Source organism: Megalobrama amblycephala, linkage group LG8, assembly GCF_018812025.1.
Source record: "Megalobrama amblycephala isolate DHTTF-2021 linkage group LG8, ASM1881202v1, whole genome shotgun sequence".
Lineage (NCBI taxonomy): Eukaryota > Metazoa > Chordata > Actinopteri > Cypriniformes > Xenocyprididae > Megalobrama > Megalobrama amblycephala.
This window is the reverse complement of record NC_063051.1, coordinates 28,489,976-28,511,599: the sequence shown is the minus strand read 5'-3', so window position 1 is coordinate 28,511,599 and position 21,624 is coordinate 28,489,976. Positions and strand designations below refer to the sequence as shown.

Below are 21,624 nucleotides of genomic sequence, written 5' to 3'. Positions count from 1 at the left end.
CTTGCTAGAAACATAATCACTGCAATACTGATCCAGTCATAGACTCTAAGTATTTGCCTTTTTAAATCCAAACAACTTTCTTTTTTTGTTAACAGGGTAATGGTGCTTAAAAAAGAATGGTGTGAATGTAAGCTTCATGATTTAATCCAACAAATCCCAGCCATCACATAATATACTTGGCAGTCAGGACTCAGGATGCAGGCCCTAATCCTTTCTGCACATGCCGTGTCTCTGTCCTCAATTCAATCTGGTCTAATCTAAATGATTCCCTCAGCCCTGATTTAACAGTTAGCAAACCCCTTACAATGTGCAGCTCCCTTTTAATTTAGCTTTTATCATTATGTAAAGCCTTGGGTTGGAAAGGAAGACCTTTTGTATGTGCAAGGTATATTTTCAATTCCTACAAAAAAAATATTTATACATAATTTTGTGTAACTAAACATTTATGATGCCTTTATTGGCTTACTTTCCATAATAAAGTACTTTTTGATAAGTTCTTCTAGCTTGTTGTTCTTCATTACACTAAACTGCCATTAATAACTTCTAGAAGGAACTCTATGGAGGGCGACCAGGTCAATTTGCAGTTTTATGTGGCTCTTTAGTATTAGTGTAATGCTAAGCCTTCTCTACCCACCTGCAGGGTGATTTCTTGCCTGTGGCATTAAAGCATGAACTACTACCGGTATCTAATAGGTTTAATTGTTCTATTTACAGTGCCTAAACCATCATATTGTTTTATAATTATCTCCAACCCTCACTTACCATGTTACATTTGGTCCCTATATTATTTCACTACCAAGAAAAGGTTTTGCAGAGATCATTTGTTTCAGTTAATAAACTTTAAGTTTGATTAACAACAGGAAAATAAAATACAATTATATTTTGAATGAAATCAAATATATGAGCATATTCAACAACACTGTAAGTTTGATGAATGCAGTCTGAAAATAATAACAGTCAGCAATAGTTATCTAAACAGGTGAACAGGTGAGGTCACAGCACTCAAATGTCATTTAAGTCCAAAGATTAACAAGTACAGCGTGTTTATACAGAAAACATTTGTAAATGTGTATAAAATAACTTGTATACTACAAGAGAGGAAACCATAACATAGACAACATTTTTAAAAAATCCAACACTAAATATATATATATATATATATATATATATATATATATATATATATATATATCAATATTAGGGCGTGTGATTTGCTAAATCTGTCACTGTTTCCCGCTCAGGTTTAACTCACAGAGCAAAAAGAGGAGAGTAATCCGATAACATCCTTACTAAACACTTTAACTCTTGCTCTTGACCAGTTAGTTCGTTAAGCTGATCCTCTAATGGTGTAATGCTTAGCATTATATTCAGAACATTAAACAAGACTGAAATGGGAGCAACACACATGAAAAAGTGTGCGTTATGTAAATATACACACACCCAGGGTTAGAAAATTAATGATTTGCTACTCCTGTCAATGGCCAGTGGAAAAAAAATAGTTTGATCACGGCACCTGTTAGTGGGTGGGATATATTAGGCAGCAAGTGAACATTTTATCCTCAAAGTTGTTGTGTTAGAAGCAGGAAAAATGGTCAAGCGTAAGGATTTGAGCGGCCAAATTGTGATGGCTATACGACTGGGTCAGAGCATCTCCAAAACTGCAGCTCTTGTGGGGTGTTCCTGGTCTGCAGTGGTCAGTATTTATCAAAAGTTGTCCAAGGAAGGAACAGTGGTGAACCGGCGACAGGGTCATGGGCGGCCAAGGTGGGGAACGAAGGCTGGCCCGTGTGGTCCGATCCAACAGACGAGCTACTGTAGCTCAAATTGCTCAAGAAGTTAATGCTGGTTCTGATAGAAAGGTGTCAGAATACACAGTGCATCTCAGTTTGTTGCGTATGGGGCTGCATAGCCGCAGACCAGTCAGGGTGCCCATGCTGACCCCTGTCCACCGCCGAAAGCGCCAAAACACGTGAGCATCAGAACTGGACCATGGATCAATGGAAGAAGGTGACCTGGTCTGATGAATCACGTTTTCTTTTACATCACGTGGATGGCCGGATGCGTGTGCTTACCTGGGGAACACATGCCACCAGGATGCACTATGGGAAGAAGGCAAGCCGGCAGAGGCAGTGTGATGCTTTGGGCAATGTTCTGCTGGGAAACCTTGGGTCCTGCCATCCATGTGGATGTTACTTTGACACGTACCACCTACCTAAACATTGTTGCAGACCATGTACAGCCTTTCATGGAAACGATATTCCCTGGTGGCTGTGGCCTCTTACAGCAGGATAACTCGCCCTGCCACAAAGCAAAACTGGTACAGGAATGGTTTGAGGAGCACAGAAACAAGTTTGAGGTGTTGACTTGGCCTCAAAATTCCCCAGATCTCAATCCAATCGAGCATCTGTGGGATGTGCTGAACAAACATGTCCGATCCATGGAGGTTCCACCTCGGAACTTACAGGACTTAAAGGATCTGCTGCTAACATCTTGGTGTCAGATCCCACAGCACACCTTCAGGGGTCTAGTGGAGTCTATGCCTCGACGGGTCAGGGCTGTTTTGGCAGCAAAAGGGGACCAACACAATATTAGGAAGGTGGTCATAATGTTATGCCTGATTGGGTGCTTTGCAAGTGTTAATTTTGGAGCCTAAACACACTCCTACAATACATAGGCTACATTGAAGAAAAAAATAACAAAAAAGAGCCTTTGGTTAATACACCTTGAAAATAGCGTATTAACACGTTGGATTCGGAATCCAATCCAGTTTCACTGGCCACAGTTTTAGTATTACTTGTTACCAAATACTTCTGTGAAAATCCATGAACTGCAGAATGCTGGTTATCCTGCATTGAACTGAATCCAACAGTTCAAACATGTTCTGTGGATGCATTTTGGCTTCAGGAGGAAGGCTGCTCCTGAATTGGCACAATCCTACAGACGTGATCGTGCAGACTCTTGCCCTGTCCCTATACTACCGGGCAAACTCCTCCAGGTAATGCGACTTGGACTGACAGCTCTCCGCTTATTGAGGTTGTTTAGGGTCAACAGCACTTATTTTAAGGACAGGCTACTCATCCTCACATGCTCCACAAGACGAGGCCCAGCTTTTGCAGTCAAATAGAAAAGTATAGGATACTGTGGTAAATACCAACAACACCCTCACTGGCTGTTGAACAAAGAAATTTGTTGATTTTATCTGTTTAAAGAGAGGGATTTAAGCTTATTTCAATAGTCCACTTAAGATATTCTACTATAAGTAACTTTGCAACTACATGTCAACCAACTCTGAGTATCAAAGTTAGAATGTCTAAAGTGGACTATTGAAATAAAGTGTTACCTTCATCCAAAAATGAAAATCTTTTGTTTTATGGAAAAGGGTTGTTCCAAAATACTCATTTTTCGGAGAACTATTATTTTAAGACTGAAGCAGTGTTGGACTACAGTCTAGTGTGAGCCATTGTTCTGTAGTTCAAACTTTATCAGTCCCATCTCTCCTCTCATGGAATGATATGTGTGAGAAAGTGGAGCTACGTCCTGTAATTCTGGGTGAAGGAAAGATGTAGGCCTCTTGTGGGGCCTTGGTGGGGCTCTTGTTTTCCCCTTGCTGAGTTTGGGCACAGGGGCTGTTGAGCACACTGTGAGAGACAGGAGAGGGGAAGAAATGAGGAATAAATGGGATGGCAGCCAGAAGAGGGCTGTTCTGGGGGCTGTGCTGCGGAGAGAGGGGGATGACCACATCGTCCTGATCCCAAACATGGAAGGCGTTGGGGTGGGAGTGTGTGAGGCCTGGTGGCATGTGCGTGGGACCATCTTCACCTGCCTCACTGCCGGCCTTCAATATCTCATCGTCTGGACCCAAAGCCCAATCTGAAAACACACGGAAAATGGAAAATGGACAAGAGCAAGTATGTATGTGTGGATCTCAAGAAAAATGTCAAAAGAAAAAAAAAAGAAAGAAAGTGAAGCCTATTTTAGAGCATATTTTTTTCCATATTCTCATTAATGTAATGCATGAAGATGTTTTTTCTCATTACTGTAATACAGTATTTTTTTAATTACAAGAAAAAAACATTTGTATAAATGTTATGTATACATTACATATTATTCTATTAATTTTCTATTTACATTATGACAACGAGAACTTTGGCGAAAGTGCCCAAGTATCATGAAAATAACATCACAATGCAAAGATGGTCCTAAATTAAGCTTCACTTTCTTTTATCTATCTATCTATCTATCTATCTATCTATCTATCTATCTATCTATCTATCTATCTATCTATCTATCTGTGGGGACTTTCTTTAAATGACCCTACAATGTTCTAATTGAAGACGTTATTTCATACTGATCTGAAGTCTGTTTCTCTCATGATTGTAGTTTGATGAATTATATTTATATTTACACCAACTAAACAGCCATTTTAGACAGTATGCACAATTCTGCTAGAATGCTAATGTCAACTAAAAAAAAAAAAAAAAAAAAATCCCCTTTTTCTGCACGAGCTGGAGATAAGCAGGCCTTGGTTATAGATGCTAAAATAGCACACTTAATATAATGTAATTCATTGCATTATACTATAACTAAAATCATATGGCATCTGCAAAAAAATAAATAAATAAATAAAGATGCAAAGCATTTTCTCATAACTAAATCATTTGCCATAATGGTGGTCTAAATGCAGATTAGCTGGATTTTGAACCATATTTATTGTATAATTTATGTAATCTTTTGAAATAAATAATATAAATTATAATAATTCAATATTTTTATACTGTATCACCATCATACTGGACAACCACATTACTTGACCAGCACAATCTGCTAACTTGGTCGACCTCTTGTAACAGCAAACTATTTAATGCAATATTTACCTAAGATGTCATGAGCGAGGTCTTTAATTAAATGTCCCACAATGGCATAAGCGACAGCGACCACCACCACCGCGGCCATCATCAGGTAGAGCAGGGCTTTGGGAAGCTGGATGAGATCTCTGGCTGGAGGTTTGTAGTCCGTATACAGCGGAGACTCATAGACCGCGTACTGGTACGCCTGATTCCCAGAGACGGATGCGTTCAATCTGTTCATATTCACAGAGTTCATTATCGAACACCGCTTGTAATTTCACGAGAAGATTAAAGTCATCTATTCCACTTCCAAAACGTGTCTTGTTTGTCCTCCAGGTAGTTTATCCCAAGTTACCGGAAACTATCTGTCGGTGAGTAGACTCGGCGCATAATGTTATTTGAAAATATTCAGTTAGCTTGTTCCTCCAAAGTTTAATTAATGTCGTAAAACAAAGCGGTTCACTCATTCAAGGACGCGATTTTAAAACCAGCTATTTCCTGCGCATTTTTCTGATTAGATGGACAGATGGACTGACTGTGATGTAAGTGTTGGAGGTCTGAAGATCTCACACCATCGTCCGGTCATGATCTTTTCTCGGACAGCGAGGCGATTGGTGGATTCGACGCGTCATCACTTAAATCCCATCAAGGCGCGCGCACGGGTCAATCAAGGTCAACATGAAGAAGATCAACATCATCTGCTCTGCTCTAGATAGATTATAGACACAGACAGACAGACACATAGAAGAATAGAAACATTCTCATGCATTTCTAATTGTTTACTTTTTTAATAATTATCTGGTAAATACTATATATAACCTAATGTACAATTAGTTATTTAAACGTGTTATTGAGGAAATTCAGCCTTTTTTTTTTTTTTTTTTGGCTGAGAGCCTGGGTGGTAGGCCTACATACACTTTCATGTTTTCTAATGAGCCTGATTTAGAATTATTATTAATTAAAAAGTGTTATTGAGGAAATCTAACTATGTTTTGGCTGAGAGTCAAAACATATAGCCTTATACTATATAGCCTAATGTATCTTTAATGGCTGATAGTCTGGGTGGATCTGTAAAAGGTGAAAAACTCTGCTGTAGAGCAGAATTTCCCACTTTATTATTAAAATGGACATAATTACAAAAACTATGATGTTTAACTATGTTAAAGGTGCTATGTTAACTATGTTAAAGGATCTTTCCGTTGACTGAGAAACCAAAGACTGTTAGTGAGTTTTTGAAATGAGTGCATGCGTAAGAACAACCCCCCTCCTTCACAGCTCAATTCGAGGGAACGCCTCCCAAAACTCGTGCACGAGTATTGGAACACGAGTGTTTACCACCGGCATTCGCTGTGTCATGTTAGTGGATTCATTATGTCGGACTCACCGCAGGTAACTCATAATCTGCAGTTGTTATTCCTGACAAAAACATTGCATGCGGCACCTGTGGAGTGTGGAAAGTTACTGGAACGCGCAGCCGCGCTCGTCTCTCACAAGGAACATCATGGCAGTGATTGACAAGCCAGAGGGCCAATCGTTTACGCGATGATCGCGTAAATGATTGGCTGATGTTTTTAAGGCCCTACCTCGTGCACAGATGATGTATATTAATATTATTCCTTTCAGTGCACCTAATAAATAGTCTTTTATCAGTTAGTAAAGACAGTTTCAAGTAATATTGCAAAAATGTATAAAACGAAACATCCTCTTTAGCACCTTTAATTAACATATTACATACTCACATATGCATATACAGTCAAACCAAAATGTATTCAGACACCTTGAACTTTTCATTCATTATTACAGTTTATTCAGTATAGTTTAAAAAATGGAAATAAAATATGAGATCTCAGAGTTAAAGGGTTAGTTCACCCAAAAATGAAAATAATGTCATTTATTACTCACCCTCATGCCTTTCCACACCTGTAAGAATTAATATTATAAAGCGACGAGAATATTTTTGGTGCGCCAAAAAAACAAAATAAAGACTTATATAGTGATGGCCGATTTCAAAACGCTGCTTCATGAAGCTTCAGAGCGTTTTGAATCTTTTATGTCGAATCATGATTCGAATCACGTGAATTTGGCGCTCCGAACCGCTGATTCGACACAAAAGATTCATAATGCTCCGAAGCTTCATGAAGCAGTGTTTTGAAATCGGCCATCACTATATAAGTCGTTATTTTGTTTTGTTTTTTGGTACACAAAAAGTATTCTTGTCACTTTATAATATTAATATTGAACCACTGTACTCGCACGAACTGATTTAAATATGTTTTTAGTACATTAATGGATCTTGAGAGAGGGAGTGTCATTGCTGGCTATGCAGGCCTCACTGAGTCATCGGATTTCAACAAAAATATCTTAATTTTTGTTTTGAAGATTAACAAAGGTCTTACGGGTGTGGAACAGCATGAGGGTAAGTAATAAATTACATTATTTTCATTTTTGGGTGAACTAACCCTTTAAACTGTGTCTGAAAATATTTATCTTAATTATGTCAGATAACACTTAAGCAAAACACAGTCAGGTCAAAGTGTATGAATAATTTTTGGTCCCAAATTTTTATTAATTTTACTGGTAGTCCACTGTATGAATAATAATAATAATATTTGGGTATAATATGTCACAGTTTACTTTATTTTGCTATCCTCACTTACATACATGAACTATAGTGTCCTATATATATATATATATATATATATATATATATATATATATATATATATATATAACAAAATAATATCTAGTGTCCGAATAATTTTTGGTTCGACTGTAAAGCACTCATAAATCAGAATGAATGCATAGAATCACTGTGATGTTCACTTTATTCAATAAATACAACAAAATTAACAAGAGTCATTGACAATGATCAGTGAGTCAGACTGGATCTCTAAAGTGTGAGCAGGATGTCTGGCATCCTTAACTAAAGAGCAGTATTTTGAAACTGCTATGAATTATCTCTTATCCTTTAGTTCTCATGAGTATTATTGTTGTCCACTTTCCAATGAATAATGTGGATAAATGACTTTCACTAATAAAATTTGATGACAAGATCCTAAACCGTTTCATAACGCAACTGTCTCAGTAACATGACATTTTAATGAATGTCAAACCATTACCCTGGAGAGAAGATCTATTTCCCTTTATAGATATGCACCTGACCACAGAAACAGCAGATGTGAGATTGGACCCACTGACAAAGCAAAAGATTTGAGCACATATAGAAGCATTTATGGATGGATGTTGATAAAGAGTTTCCCTTGCAGAGACAGATGCAAAAGTCCATTATACCCATGTTAAGAGAGAAATATGGGTTTAGTTTCCAACAGTAAAAGACTGGAGTCCAGTGATGGCTCTGCCCAAGATCAAAGCATGGATGTCATGAGTGCCTGTGAAAAGGAAAATGTTGTGTTATTAATACACCCTCTCACAGAAGTTCATTATCTTTGCATTAAGCCTATTCTGACCTCTGCTGGCCAAATGTATCGTTTTCATTTAAAGTGCCTCATTATGCTTTCTCAGACATTACCTTTCATATAGTGTGAAATATAGCTGTTTGTGAATATAAAAGGTCTGCAAAGTTTTAAAGATAGAGTTACTGTCTCCTAAATGAAAGAACCGAACAGCCTGAAACGAGTCGTCAGTAATTCCAGTCTTACTTCCTGCCTACCTATGAAGGTTTGTAACATATTTGCATAATGCCAGCATATGGTTTTCATTGGGTGCCCGCGAACGACGTCTACTTTGACCCACCCTCAAACTCTGTAGTTGTAGCTGAGGTCTGGAAGAGTTTGGTTTGTGTTGCACTTCCAAATTGATCCGGTAAAACTTATGCCATAGTTACTGTTCGCTGAGAAAGCTCCGGAGCTGAAATTCAGATACGGTAATGGCCAATCAGAGCAAAGAAAGCTCAAGGAAAGGAGGGGTTTAGAGAGACCGGATCCTTGATTGAACCGTTTCAGACACTGACTACGTTTACATGGACAGCAGTAATCCGATATTAACACGATTAAGACAATACTCTGATTAAGAAAGGACCATGTAAACAGCAATGTTTTATTACCTTAATCTGACTAAAGTCATACTCGAAGTAAACACAAATCGAATTAAGACAGGTGGAGTACTCCTATTTTAGTCGCATTATTGGAGTGCATTGTAGACATGTACACACCTTAATCACACTATTAACGTCATGTGGCAGTTTTCGCCGCACTTTGCTACAGGACTCATACACACATGGCAGTGGTCAACCGTTTTGACAGCAAACAAGAGAGCAAGCTTCAAGCAAGAAGCCACAAATCAAATTCCTCTCACCTCATCTCTCATCCAGAACCTCTGAGTTTGTCGTGGTGGAATGAATGAAAGTTGCCGAATTAAAGTACAGGAGGCCTGTTGCTGGAGAATTTGTATCCACCTATACACCTATACCATATTTACAGAGCCCCTCACATGAGAGGGAAAATAAATAGTAGCCTAGGCTAAATCGTGCAAACGGTTTACTAATTTGTTCCCTCAATTTATAAATCATGCGCATATCATTTATAAATCGAGGGAATTTAATTAGTAAATCGTGCGCACAATTTATTTTTTTTTTTTTGCATGTCATGTGCAGGGCTCCGTATCTATTTGCACGTATATTGCATGTCAAATAATTAACTGCACTTGAAGCTTTTGTAAGATTCAAAATGAAACACCCAAAACTGTATATAGCACAAACTGTGTGGTGATACATGAAATTCTGTAGAGAACGTCGGACGGCGTGCCGTGGGGACGTAATGACGTTTGCCTTTAATCGATCTATGTTATATAACATGTAAAACGGGAACATGAAAGAAATATATTATAAAGCCAACTCATGTAAACACCTTAATCATAATATTGTCTTAATCAGAATAAGGTCATTAATTAGATTACTGCTGTCCATGTAAACGTAGTCACTGTGAGAAAAGAGGTGATGCTGCAATGTATATTATGAGGAATTTAAAGTGTCCTCCAAAAAATGAGGAACCTTTAAAATAGCATAATAGGGGCACTTTAAAAAAATTTTCCTTCTCCTTTTACCTTCGTATGTGTTGACGGCCTCTAGGTTCATGACGTGGCGTATGATATGGTATTCGTCTGCTATGCCGTTTCCTCCCAGCATGTCTCTGGCCTGCCTGGCGATGTCCAGGGCCTTACCACATGAGTTCCGTTTCAGCATGGAGATCATCTCTGGTGCGTAACTTTTGGAGAAATGTGTGAGAAAATTCAGTGAGCTACAGGATTCTTTTGGAATGAGACAGCTGAGGTGTATTTTGACAAGGCTGTGAGCTCTGCACTCCTTGAAATGTTTTACATAACCTGTTACACATTAAAGCATTTATCAAGACTGAGAAGGAAGACTCACTTCTTTTGGTCAATGAGTCTACCCAGCTGTATACAGGACTGCAGCCCGAGCGTAATCTCTGTCAGCATGTCTGCCATCTTCTTCTGTATGAGTTGGTTTCTGGCCAGTGGGACTCCGAACTGGATTCTACATGGTAAAATAAAAAAGTTTCATAAGTTTGTGTTTGTTGTTGTTGCTTTTATTCAGCAAGGACTCATTCATTTGACATTTATAATGTTACAAAATAGTTATATTTCAAACTTCTATATTCATCAAAGAACCCTGAAAAAAAGTTTCCACAAAAATATTAAGCAGCACTGTTTTCAACATTGATAACAATAAGAAATGTTTCTTGAGCAGCAAATCAGCATATTAGCATCATTTCTGAAGGATCGTGTGACACTGAAGACTGGAGTAATGCTAAAAATTCATCTTTGCATCACAGGAATAAATTACATTTTAAAATATATTAGAATAGATTTAACAATATTACTGTTTTTCTGTATTTTTGATGAGATAAATGCTTCCATGGTGAGCATAAGAGACTTCTGAAAAACCATTAATGAATCTTACCGACCCCAAACTTGTAAATTAAATTAAATATTAAAGCATATTGTTCTGCTGTAGGACATGCTACTTCAATATGTTCAACAAAATTGGTACTAATATTATAAAAAAAATTACAATTATAATGCATACATGTAATTTTTGTATCAATTTGTCCCACTGTAGGACTATTAAAATGAAGTGCAAAACAAAGCTAAAACTAAAGGGTCATCAAAAAACTCCTACTACTCCTCATATATGCATCCTTTTACAAATTGTTTGGAATTTTGCACAACACATTCATATAGTTCTACAAATACTTCAATACACTTCTTTTAATTTGATAACCTTACGCTAAACTGCTCACCTGTCCAAGGTGTACTGGCGGGCGGCATGGAAACAATATTCTGCAGCACCCAGAGCGCCCCATGCAATGCCATAACGGGCATTATTCAGGCAGCCAAAAGGACCCTACAAAAATCAACATAGAGAACCGCAAGCAGTGTATCAGCGGATTAAAATGTGTAAATAAGTATCTGTGTGGTTGCCAGGGAATATGCTGTCTTCATATTTAGGGTTGGGGGTTTGTTCAGTAACATACTCACAGCGAGGCCAGACACATGAGGCAGCAGGTTTTCCTCTGGCACTTCAACCTCATCCATTAGGATCATCCCAGTGGCTGAGGCCCTGAGGGAGAACTTGCCCTCTATCTTAGGGGTGCTCAAACCCTTCATTCCTCTCTCCAGGATAAACCCTCTCACTCGGCCATCCTCGCATTTTGCCCAGACCACACAGATATCAGCATACGGGGAGTTAGTGATCCTGTTCAGAGAAAAAAAAAAAAAAAAAAAAAACGGTGTTGGTGAGAAGGTTTTTATTATCATTCACCTGTGCTGTGTGTTTAAGATTTATGTGGTGCAATGTGGAGTTATTATAGTTTTGAATTTAGTTCTCTGGATAGACAAGTTTGACACATGCACAATACAACTGATTTTTTATACTCTACCAGACATCAGAGGTCATGTCATTTACAGAACATTCGCTCACAAGGATAGAAGAAAAGTAGCACTTTGAACAAGCCAACAAGAACCAAACTAAAAACAACGGAGAAGGATATGCTGCTTTGTTTTGTATCGCTCTTTACGCATTCTTCTTCATCAAATGCATAGTACATCACAACTATACTGAGTGGACTCTTCTGTCTCAACATTCTCCCTCAATCCCAATTTTTTTGCCCTTTCCTCGATAACTTCCCTCCATCTCATCCACTCGGATTTTGTTTACGTTGCACGAGTGCTCACTACTGGCAGAACCCTTGCAATGTGTTTAAATGCAACACCCTAAAGCAGTGGACAATGGAGCCGATTTATTATTAGTTTTTTTCCTTATGAATTTGTTTTACACATCATTCTATAGGCCTGTATGTATGCTTGGGCTGTTGGAGAAAATTACACAAACGAAAATTATTACAATACAATAAACTATAACAGTCAGCTCAAGGTAGCTACAAGTATTATACGGTTAAATGTCAAAATAGCTCCAATATCATACACTGGAGTCGAGTAAATTAGAGTAGAGTAAATTAAGCATGATCTGCTGTGAAGTTCAAACAATGTTGCATTGTGGTCTACGGATCTGCCTGAATGTCATGATCACTAGTGGGAGTGCCCTAATCAGCTACTAGAGGGCACTCCAATCCGGAGTCTTGTTTTCACTTTTGGACTTCCATTTCCCATAACCACTTCCCGGACTCATTATCCCTTCATTGCACCAGCTGTTTTGTGTTTCATCATTAGTGTCTGTCTATTTATACCCGGTTTGTTTCTGCTTTTGTTATGGTGTTTTCATGTATGGTTTCTGGTTTCTCTGTTTTGGTTTTCCTTGTGTTTTTCTTGTTTTTGTATGGACTGTTTCTGTGGATTTTGACCCTTGCCTGTTTGGATTATCCCATTAAAGCTGCACATGGATCTTACCTTTTGTCTCTGTGCCAAACGTGACACTGAAGCGTACATATTGAGTTAGACTCGCTCAGTCTGTCTGTCAAAATCGAGGGGTCGAGGGTCTGTCCAAATAAACTTCCCTTGCTCACTTGACAAAGTTGAATGTACTTCAAAATGGTTGTGGGAGAAGTGCTTAAGGACGTTTGTATGCGAGTCTATGTCTAAAAGTGGAGTTGAGCTGTACGCGGATGGTGTACGCAGATGTCCGCAGAATCTCCTGATGACGAAAATTACACCACACGTACAGTGTGGCGGCTGAAGTATACTTTGGGCAATCAATATATTTTCTTTAGATATAAACCAAAATGTTACTTAATGTAGGCTAATATAATATTTTTGGCTTTTTTATAACTTAATTTCACCATAAACAATTTGTTTTCTTTTTCTTTTTTTTTTCCTATGGAGTGTTATTTGCTTAAACCGGAAACCATGATTTTCGATTGCACTGTAAATAAATGAATGACACATTCGTTTCACTTTTTAAAAAAAAAAAAAAAAATGTAGTTTGTTTTACCATTTCAGTTAACTGTAATTTCAGTATTTTGTGCTGCCATTTGTGATACATGTTATTAGCTTTTGTTTAAAACTAAAATAAATTTGTGGCCATTTTTATTTTATTTTAGTTTTGAAGTAAAAATGTATTTTAGTTTAATTTCTGTTTTTATGCTTATTTTAGTTCATTTTAGTTCATTTTAAATTTTAGTTTTTGATAACACATTGAATAAAAGCTCATTGGACTAGATTGCAAAATGAAGGCATTTAGAGCTCTAGTTTATACTTGAAACTCATACTGTGGTACAACTGTGGCTTTAGATAAACGCCTCTGCTAAATGATTAAATGTAACTGCAAATGTATTATCTTCAAGCCAGATTCATGCCATATACAGACTTATTAAGTAAACAGATGGTCAGCAGATTTCAGTGTCCTCCTAAACCATCAAGGGACAAATGCCCTGTAGAGGGTGAAGTTACAAAATCTAAATCTGGACGTAGGTACACAGCCCTCAGATGAGATCTCTTACATAAGAAACCGTCTGATGAACTAACATGTTGTGCAACTCCATGCCAATGATGACTCTATCAATCAAGTTTACAAAATGGATGTTGTGTTATAGCCAGTTAACTGTCAGTGTCCTGGTAGCAGGACACTTGATAGGCTCTGTGATTGCTTTTCTTCCCCATCGCATATTTTAGTAATCATCAAATGCAAACTGTACTTTAAAAGCTCAGTTTTTGTGATATTAACTTCAAATTTGGAACACAATTTTGTTAGTCATATGGCTTTGATTTTCTAGCAATTTTAGAGTCCAAATTACTTTGCAAATTATATACTTTGTATAAAATATAAAATGTTTAGTTCAGTACGTTTGCTTTACAGTGCACAAACTATAACTTTTCTAAACTCATTTATTTTAAGCTGCTTTCACTTCTGCAATAATATCTTCTTCAAAAAGACTATATTATTTTGTAAAACAAATTGTAAAAAATAATTTTTGATGCTATGTGGTTAGTGTATAGCAATTAGTGTGTCCAAGACAAGACTCCTGACTAAATTGAACTATGCAAACAATTCAGTGGCATTTACCATGTTTTTGCCCCGCTGATGGTATAGGTCCTGCTGGAGGGGTTGTATTTAGCTTTGGTCTCCATGCCACTAGGGTCACTCCCATGGTTTGGTTCTGTAAGTCCAAAACAGCCCAGGATCTCTCCACGAGCTGAGAAGAATGAAAGGCACAAAACAATATAATCACTTATATTTAAAAAAAAAATCATAGACACTATTACATAGGGCAACTAATAAAGGTGGGGACATTTTGAATGAATTTCCATGATTTGTCCAGTCACTGTTGAATTGGTTGGGATGTCCACTAATCAGTGGGATATATAAATTATTTTAAATTCAGTACTGATATTACTGGTTTTCCGTGACCCCGGGAACTTTGAACTATGTAAACACTTTTATAGCAGATCAATGCTTTGACATGCAGTTTAAGCAGTTGACTAACCTAGTCTAGGCAGGTATTTCTGCTTCTGTGCTTCTGTTCCATAGGCATTGATAGGGTGCATGACCAGTGAAGACTGGACACTCATAACTGAACGGTACCCACTGTCCACTCTCTCCACCTCTCTGGCAATCAGACCGTATGCCACGTAACTAGTGCCCGCACAACCATATCCTTCAACACAAAAAAAACATCAGACAATATACATTACAGGCATATTTCATGGACAACAAAATCAGGGTCACATGTAAGCTGTACACACAAGCTCTAAGGTTAACTGAGACTGTGGTTTGTATTTATTTCCACTTTCATGAGGATGATCCTTTGAAAACAATTTCAAAACCTGATTTTACCTTGAATCGTAGGCCCAAGGACACCAAGTTCTCCCATCTCGTTTACAATCTCCCGATGGAAATCTAAAGAACCACAGTCACAGATTTGAATTCAAAGGGTTTTTTTTTTCTCATCTAGACATTCTACCTTTTGGCATTTTGAATAAAATAAAATAAAACCAAGTAAGTAAGACTTAAAGGGATAATTCACCCAAATATGAAAATTATTGGTGAAAATGTCATCATTAATGTTCATCTTCAAAATGTAAATAAAAGAGATTTTCAATGAGATCTGAGAGATTTCTGTACCTCCATTGGAAGTCTGTTCACCAAAAACTCTGACAGTTCAAAATGTTCATAAAGAAATCCATATATTTGAATTCATATGAATTGAGCAGCTCAATCCAAGTCTTCCGAATAGACATCGCAATCGCTTTAGACAATATCAATCACTTTATATGATGAGCTGCAGTCCATAACGTTTGGCACTCTAGCTGTTAATAAACAGAACTGCATGCATCTTGCGGAAGAACATTATAGCCAGAGTTACCTCTCTCTGTTTATGTCTATGACGAGTCACGCAGGTACTGTTCTACTCCACAGCTGTGCCCACCCAGTATAAAATAGTCAGAATATAAACACTTATTATAGATGTACCAAAGTGTTTCAGGATAAGACAAAAACACAGTTTGGAAAATGGATTCATTATGTACATGAGAATGAAGCTCATTGGTTCTTTTGCATCAAGCAAGCATGCTTAAACTTCTGTTCTCCAAATTTGAGTGCTTTATGTACGTTCGCTGATCAATGTTTATATGCGAATAATAGCCTAAATTAAATCTGTTCACATAAAGCGATCGTGTCTCTTCAAAAGACTTGGAATAAACTGCTCGTTTCATATGGACTTCTTTTCAATCTCTCAAGCATCAGAGTTTTTGAGTACAGAAATTTCATTAAAAACGTCTTCATTTGTGTTCCGAAGATGAATGAAAGTCTTACTGGTTTGGAATGAAATGAGGATGAGTCACTGATTGCAGAATTTTCATTTTTGGTTGAACTAACCCTTTAATTATGCATGAAGGTTGTCGACCCCTGTTCTGATACATCAGATGTGACTAGCTCTTCTACTTACGTTCATTTCTGTTGGCCATGAGGATGCGGGGCATGAGCTTCTCCTGGCAGTATGTGCGGAAACTGTCTCGGATCATGATCTCCTCCTCTGTGAGCTGCCCGTCCAGATCCAAAGCATCTCGCCAGTTAAAATACACCTTAGCTATAAATCAGAAAGCTTTTTAATTTCAGCTCAAATACAGTACATGATGTCAAATTCAAACACTACAAATTAGAAAATATAAAACAAATATATTTACATCTTTTCTCTGTTTTTTTCACTTGCTCGTCTGTCTCTGAAAAATAAGATAATTTGAGATATGGGTATTAGCACAATGAAGCAGTTGCCACGCTTTAAAGGGTTAGTTCACCCAAAAATGAAAATTCTGTCATTTATTACTCACCCTCATGTCGTTTCACACCCGTAAGAACTTCGTTAATCTTCAGAACACAAATTAAGATATTTTTGTTGAAATCCGATGGCTCCGTGAGGCCTGTATAGGGAGCAATGACATTTCCTCTCTCAAGATCCATAAAGGTACTAAAAACATATTTAAATCAGTTCATGTGAGTACAGTGGTTCAATATTAATATTATAAAGCGACGAGAATATTTTTGGTGCGCCGATTTTGGGCTGATTTCAAAACACTGCTTCAGGAAGCTTCGGAGTGTTATGAATCAGTGTATCGAATCTGCTGTTCGGAGTGCCAAAGTCATGTGATTTCAGCCGTTGGCTGTTTGACACGTGATCCGAATCATGATTTGACACACTGATTCATAATTCTCCAAAGTCATTATTTTGAAGTTATTTTGGTTTTTTTGGCACACCAAAAATATTCTCGTCGCTTTATAATATTAATATTAAACCACTGTACTCACATAAACTGATTTAAATATGTTTTTAGTACATTAATGGATCTTGAGAGAGGAAATGTCATTGCTCCCTATGCAGGCCTTACGGAGACATCGGATTTCAACTAAAATATCTTAATTTGTGTTCCGAAGATTAACGAAAGTCTTACGGGTCTGGAACGACATGAGGGTGAGTAATAAATGACAGAATTTTCATTTTTGGGTGAACTAACCCTTTAACATCAGTACATGTAAATTATCCCTCTTGATGTCATTTGATCAATGTGTAAGCCTAATGAATGTAAAATAAGTTTTTAAAATGTATTGATGATCACGCTATGCATTTACACAATGTCATGAGGGGCTAGATGATGACATAACAGTTTACTGTTTTGTCTACTTTTCCTCACAATTGTTATGATCATTCCAAGTTATGGTTAAGTTATGGTGAATTAGTGATCTAACCATATGCAGCAGTTGCTGAAGTGCCCTGGGTCCTTGACACAGAGATCAGAGAACATCGCTGTGAGTTCATCCACAGGCGTGATAAAGCTGTTCTTAATGCCATGGTGTATTCAAACCTGAAAAATGTAACAAAAATTGTTAATAATAATGTTACAGCAACATTATAACAGTGCTTACACAAGTTTATTTAATATATTTCCTGTGTAATTAGCTGTTTGTTGGTTTTACGTTCCATTTTTTTACTCAAAACACTAAATACATGTTATTAGCTTTTGTTTTGAGTTATTACTTTGTTATTATTTCATAAATATAGTAAAATAACATTGTATGAGCATTCCTTTTATCTGTAATAATTCCAGGAAAATCGTGAGCTCTTACTTGTATTAGTTGTTATTTTTCCTTTAGAAAGTTTTTTTTTTTCTCTTGCATAAGTGTAGTCTACGCATGGTTACACAACTCATATTAGACACATGTACAGATTTCAAAATCTTCTATATAGCTTATATTTCAGATTTACAACATTTAGTCATAAACAGATAGTTGTTGTTTCCATTCGTCATGCAGTCAAACTGAAAAAGAAAAAAAAAACACTTTAAAAATCCTACCTTCACCGCCTTCGATCAGATGATTTCCCTGTCTACTGTAACACTATTTATATTCAACTATTGGAGGAACGTGTCACATGCACAAATTGGAAGAACGGACCCTCCATCTTTTGTGTGGTTTTGTTTCATAACGCCTTTGATTCTGCGTTAAGTTTCATAATGCCTTTGCTTGCGTTCGCCCCACAATAACGTTAATAATCATTTTTACACTACACAATTACATATATCACTGATTATATGACCAAAATATGGAAAATAACGAATAATGAGATTTTAATTTTACATTTTAAAGTAAGTTAGTTTGAACATGCCACACTCAAAATGGCTGATGACAACGTCCTAAATCCTGTGGCATGTCGAAGGCGTTTTCGGGCACCTCGCGCTCTGATTGGATGATTATAAGAGGCGTGTGAGCGGAGAGGAATTTTTAAAGTGCATTTGCTCTGTTACAACATAAACTGACTGCTGGGCCAGGGTCGTCGGAAATATTACCGTTTTGACTATTTTCAAACAGAGATATCCATAAATATTCTAAAAAAAAATAATAATACTAAGAAGTTACTGCAATTTGATATTTGGCTATCATCAATAGCGGAAAGATCCCTTTTGTTTTAATTTACTTCACAGAATGAAACGGCGTAACAAAAAGGAAGATAAAACCCAATGTTTTGTCTGCGTATGTGTGTTGGCTCAGGCTGAAATTGTATATAATGATTACTTTTGAAACTTTTTTTTTATTAAGTGTTTATTAATGAGGGATTAACGTATTGTAGCCTACAATTGGGTAATGAATAAATTATATAGAAAAGTAAGCTCAGTGCCATAGTAAAAAAAAATGAAGCATGTTAATATTGCTTTATATTATGTATGTTAGAAAACACTTTCACAGTTCTATCTCTTTTGCGTTCTCTTTTTGCCTGGCTGAATGTAACTCTTCATTTAATATACGCCAATCTATTAATATGCTAATTAGCCCCGCCTCCACTCACTCGCACGAGCTCAGAGATCCACTCCGTCAACTTACTGAGGAAAACACTGCACAATGGTAGGCTATCGCTTTTTACAATGTCAGACACATGACAGTAATTAATGATTAGCCTTTTGCTTGACTACATTATCAAACAGCTGCTAATAATGCTGCTAATAATGTGTTGCTAATGTTACAAACCATGTTCCCGTTCGCCATCTGAGTCAGACAGCTGCATGCTGATAATCAGTATCCTTAGAAATGCTTTGAACAACTCAGAACATCAGTGGAGAAAGGCATATAGTTCATCGTATTATACATCATACACCCACCATATTGCTAAATCAACCCGATTTTTCATATCAACGTAAAAATATACCAGGATATATTCTCTTGAGACTTCTGTGCTTCAGAGCAGTCATGGATAATGATATGCTAAAGGCCGCCAGCACATTGACATGATTGGTTACAACAAGGTGGTTTGTGATGTCACAAACACCAGCGATTTCAAACCGCGTTTTTGAAACTTTTAAACAGAAAATACTAAGCAATGGTGTTGACTTATGAATTTGCACATTGTTTGTCTTAAAGCATATTAAAAACTACATAGACATATAAACAACATTAAAAACTTGACTTTCACCAAATCAAAATTTGCATTTAGGGGATATAAGCATTCAAATCTTACAGTCTCTCACTTCCGTTAAAATGGATCACTGATTTTCATGACATCACATCGCACTTCAGTTTCTCGTCCAATCTTCGGTCCAATCAAATGCTCTCTAGAATCTGAAGTCCCGCCCCCTCCTACACTCTTACAGATGCTGAAGCTTCTACATGGTGAATGGCACATAGTGCACTATATAGAGGATATGGAATGATTCAGACAGTGTAAATATGCTTTCCTTTGACGCAAATGAAATTCGGTTGAAATTACGTCAACACATTGAATAATGACACTTCAGTGAGCCTTTAAGTATGTGAAACTCATTTTCGAAATCACCACCAGGTGGCGCAAAGGAACGGTTGACAACTGAAGATTAAATAAAATAAACAAGATATATAAGGTCATTTTGAAGTTACTGACTGCCCCTTTATCACTGCTTTCGGAGACATTATGAAATAATTATTCCTGTGCCACTGCTGAATCTGACAATGAGTCCTTCCAGTGAATTTGGAAGCCATCTGATTATTTTATAGTGTTTTTTTGAAGTCATATGCTTTTCAAGTCTTCAAGTCCCTTTATACAATACAGATTGTGTCAGCTTCACAGTGATAAACAGGAAAATAGCAGAATCAGTTATGGAAACTCAGCTATATTCTGCTCTAGTGTCATTATTTAACTCAAATTTAGCTTATAGTCAATCTGCTTTTGCCATAGTTGCCCTTTTGGGTCTGCAAAAATATCTATGAAAAATCTTCTTTGTCTTTCTTTGTTATTGCCTACCACTGCTTGGACAGAAAATGTATATATAGCTTAGCCTATATATTTCACACATGTAAGCCTGTTTAAATAACTGATAGCCTATATATTTATACATAAAAAATATTATAATTTTTTATATTATAAATATTTTTTATATAGCAAGACTAACCACAACCCCCCCCCCCCCCCCCCCTTCAATTCGAGCACTGGGTAAAACACATTTTAAAACTCAAAATTAAAACTTTAAATTCGATGATTATTTTTATAATCTTTATTTAGCTATACAATTTTAACTTATTAAAAACGGTTTAGTAAAGGGTGTGGCTGGCTTGTAGATCCTACCAAGAAATTACACAACTTTGCACCTGGTGTGAAACATGATTCTGTTTATTACATTATTCATGACAATCAGAGAGTATCAGATTTGGTAAGTATTGTTAAAACATTCGTTTAATTAGTATTTCTAGGAACCGTCCTAGTTTTCCGTCGAACTGCATGAATTTGTTTTTCTTGCGCCAAAATGCTACATTTGTTAGAAACAATGTTGTATTCTACCGTATTTTACAATTATCATACAGAAACTCAGAATTTAAGAGATTTTTACTCGAAGTTAATGTTTTTAAAATTTGTCAGTGGTAGGACTAAGTATTATATGATCAATTTGTCGGTTTCTTTTGTATTTACAATTAAAGGCAACTCAAATTGAGGTTTTTTTTTTTGTGCCAAGCGTCGGCGATTTTCAGTGAAGGAGCGTTTATGTTTCATTGGCTGATACGACTGTCTGTCATTTTTTCCTCTCCTCTCATTGGTGGATTCAGCACTCACACTCTCTCCTCGGAAAAAACGAAACACCTCGTCATGCGTGTACTGTTAGAATGTGTTGCTCCCTGTCATACACCTCTACTGTAGAGCAGCGGAATTACTGATGACCAATTCCTCACAAGATTAGACAACAATACCTTTAAAGATTTAAGTGACTGCCACAAGTGCGCATCCTTTCTTTGCAATGGAGCCGGAGGAGAAAAATCCGGATTCAAAATATGGTAAGACGTTTACATTTTTTAGGGTTCCTCCTTCAGAAAGTGGTAGGGATGGTCCTCTGATGG

General features: G+C 37.0%; 3 protein-coding genes across 6 annotated transcripts in view; 1 reads left to right on the top strand and 2 right to left on the bottom strand.

The window, feature by feature from the left end:
* Positions 1 to 3,297: 3,297 nt before the first annotated feature.
* Positions 3,298 to 5,373, bottom strand: LOC125274202. Its single transcript, XM_048200403.1, has 2 exons — positions 4,875 to 5,373; positions 3,298 to 3,870 (listed from the first exon to the last, which is right to left on the bottom strand). The coding sequence occupies exons 1-2, from the start codon at positions 5,101 to 5,103 to the stop codon at positions 3,473 to 3,475; spliced, it is 627 nt and encodes a 208-aa protein (XP_048056360.1). The 5' UTR covers positions 5,104 to 5,373; the 3' UTR covers positions 3,298 to 3,472.
* A 2,281-nt stretch (positions 5,374 to 7,654) lies between these two features.
* gcdha (glutaryl-CoA dehydrogenase a) lies at positions 7,655 to 21,613 on the bottom strand. 3 transcript variants are annotated; one of them, XM_048200401.1, is made up of 12 exons: positions 21,478 to 21,613; positions 17,521 to 17,636; positions 16,464 to 16,499; positions 16,226 to 16,366; positions 15,115 to 15,177; positions 14,765 to 14,935; positions 14,344 to 14,473; positions 11,364 to 11,580; positions 11,126 to 11,229; positions 10,234 to 10,359; positions 9,909 to 10,069; positions 7,655 to 8,236 (listed from the first exon to the last, which is right to left on the bottom strand). In XM_048200401.1, exons 2-12 carry the CDS (start codon positions 17,621 to 17,623, stop codon positions 8,163 to 8,165), a joined length of 1,326 nt encoding a protein of 441 aa, XP_048056358.1. In that variant the 5' UTR covers positions 17,624 to 17,636; positions 21,478 to 21,613; the 3' UTR covers positions 7,655 to 8,162. The 3 variants fall into 3 exon arrangements, with proteins under 3 accessions (XP_048056358.1, XP_048056357.1, XP_048056359.1); XM_048200400.1 differs by lacking the exon at positions 21,478 to 21,613 and adding an exon at positions 18,126 to 18,273; XM_048200402.1 differs by lacking the exon at positions 21,478 to 21,613 and adding an exon at positions 17,899 to 18,050.
* The window catches only part of slc44a2 (solute carrier family 44 member 2), a 24,300-nt gene continuing 24,028 nt past the window's right edge, over positions 21,353 to 21,624 (top strand). Inside the window, exon 1 of one of the 2 annotated variants that reach the window (XM_048200396.1) lies at positions 21,353 to 21,561. In XM_048200396.1, the coding sequence (XP_048056353.1) occupies positions 21,525 to 21,561 (37 nt within the window). In that variant the 5' untranslated portion in view covers positions 21,353 to 21,524. The remainder of the gene's footprint in view (positions 21,562 to 21,624) is intronic. The other variant, XM_048200398.1, reaches the window with a different exon arrangement.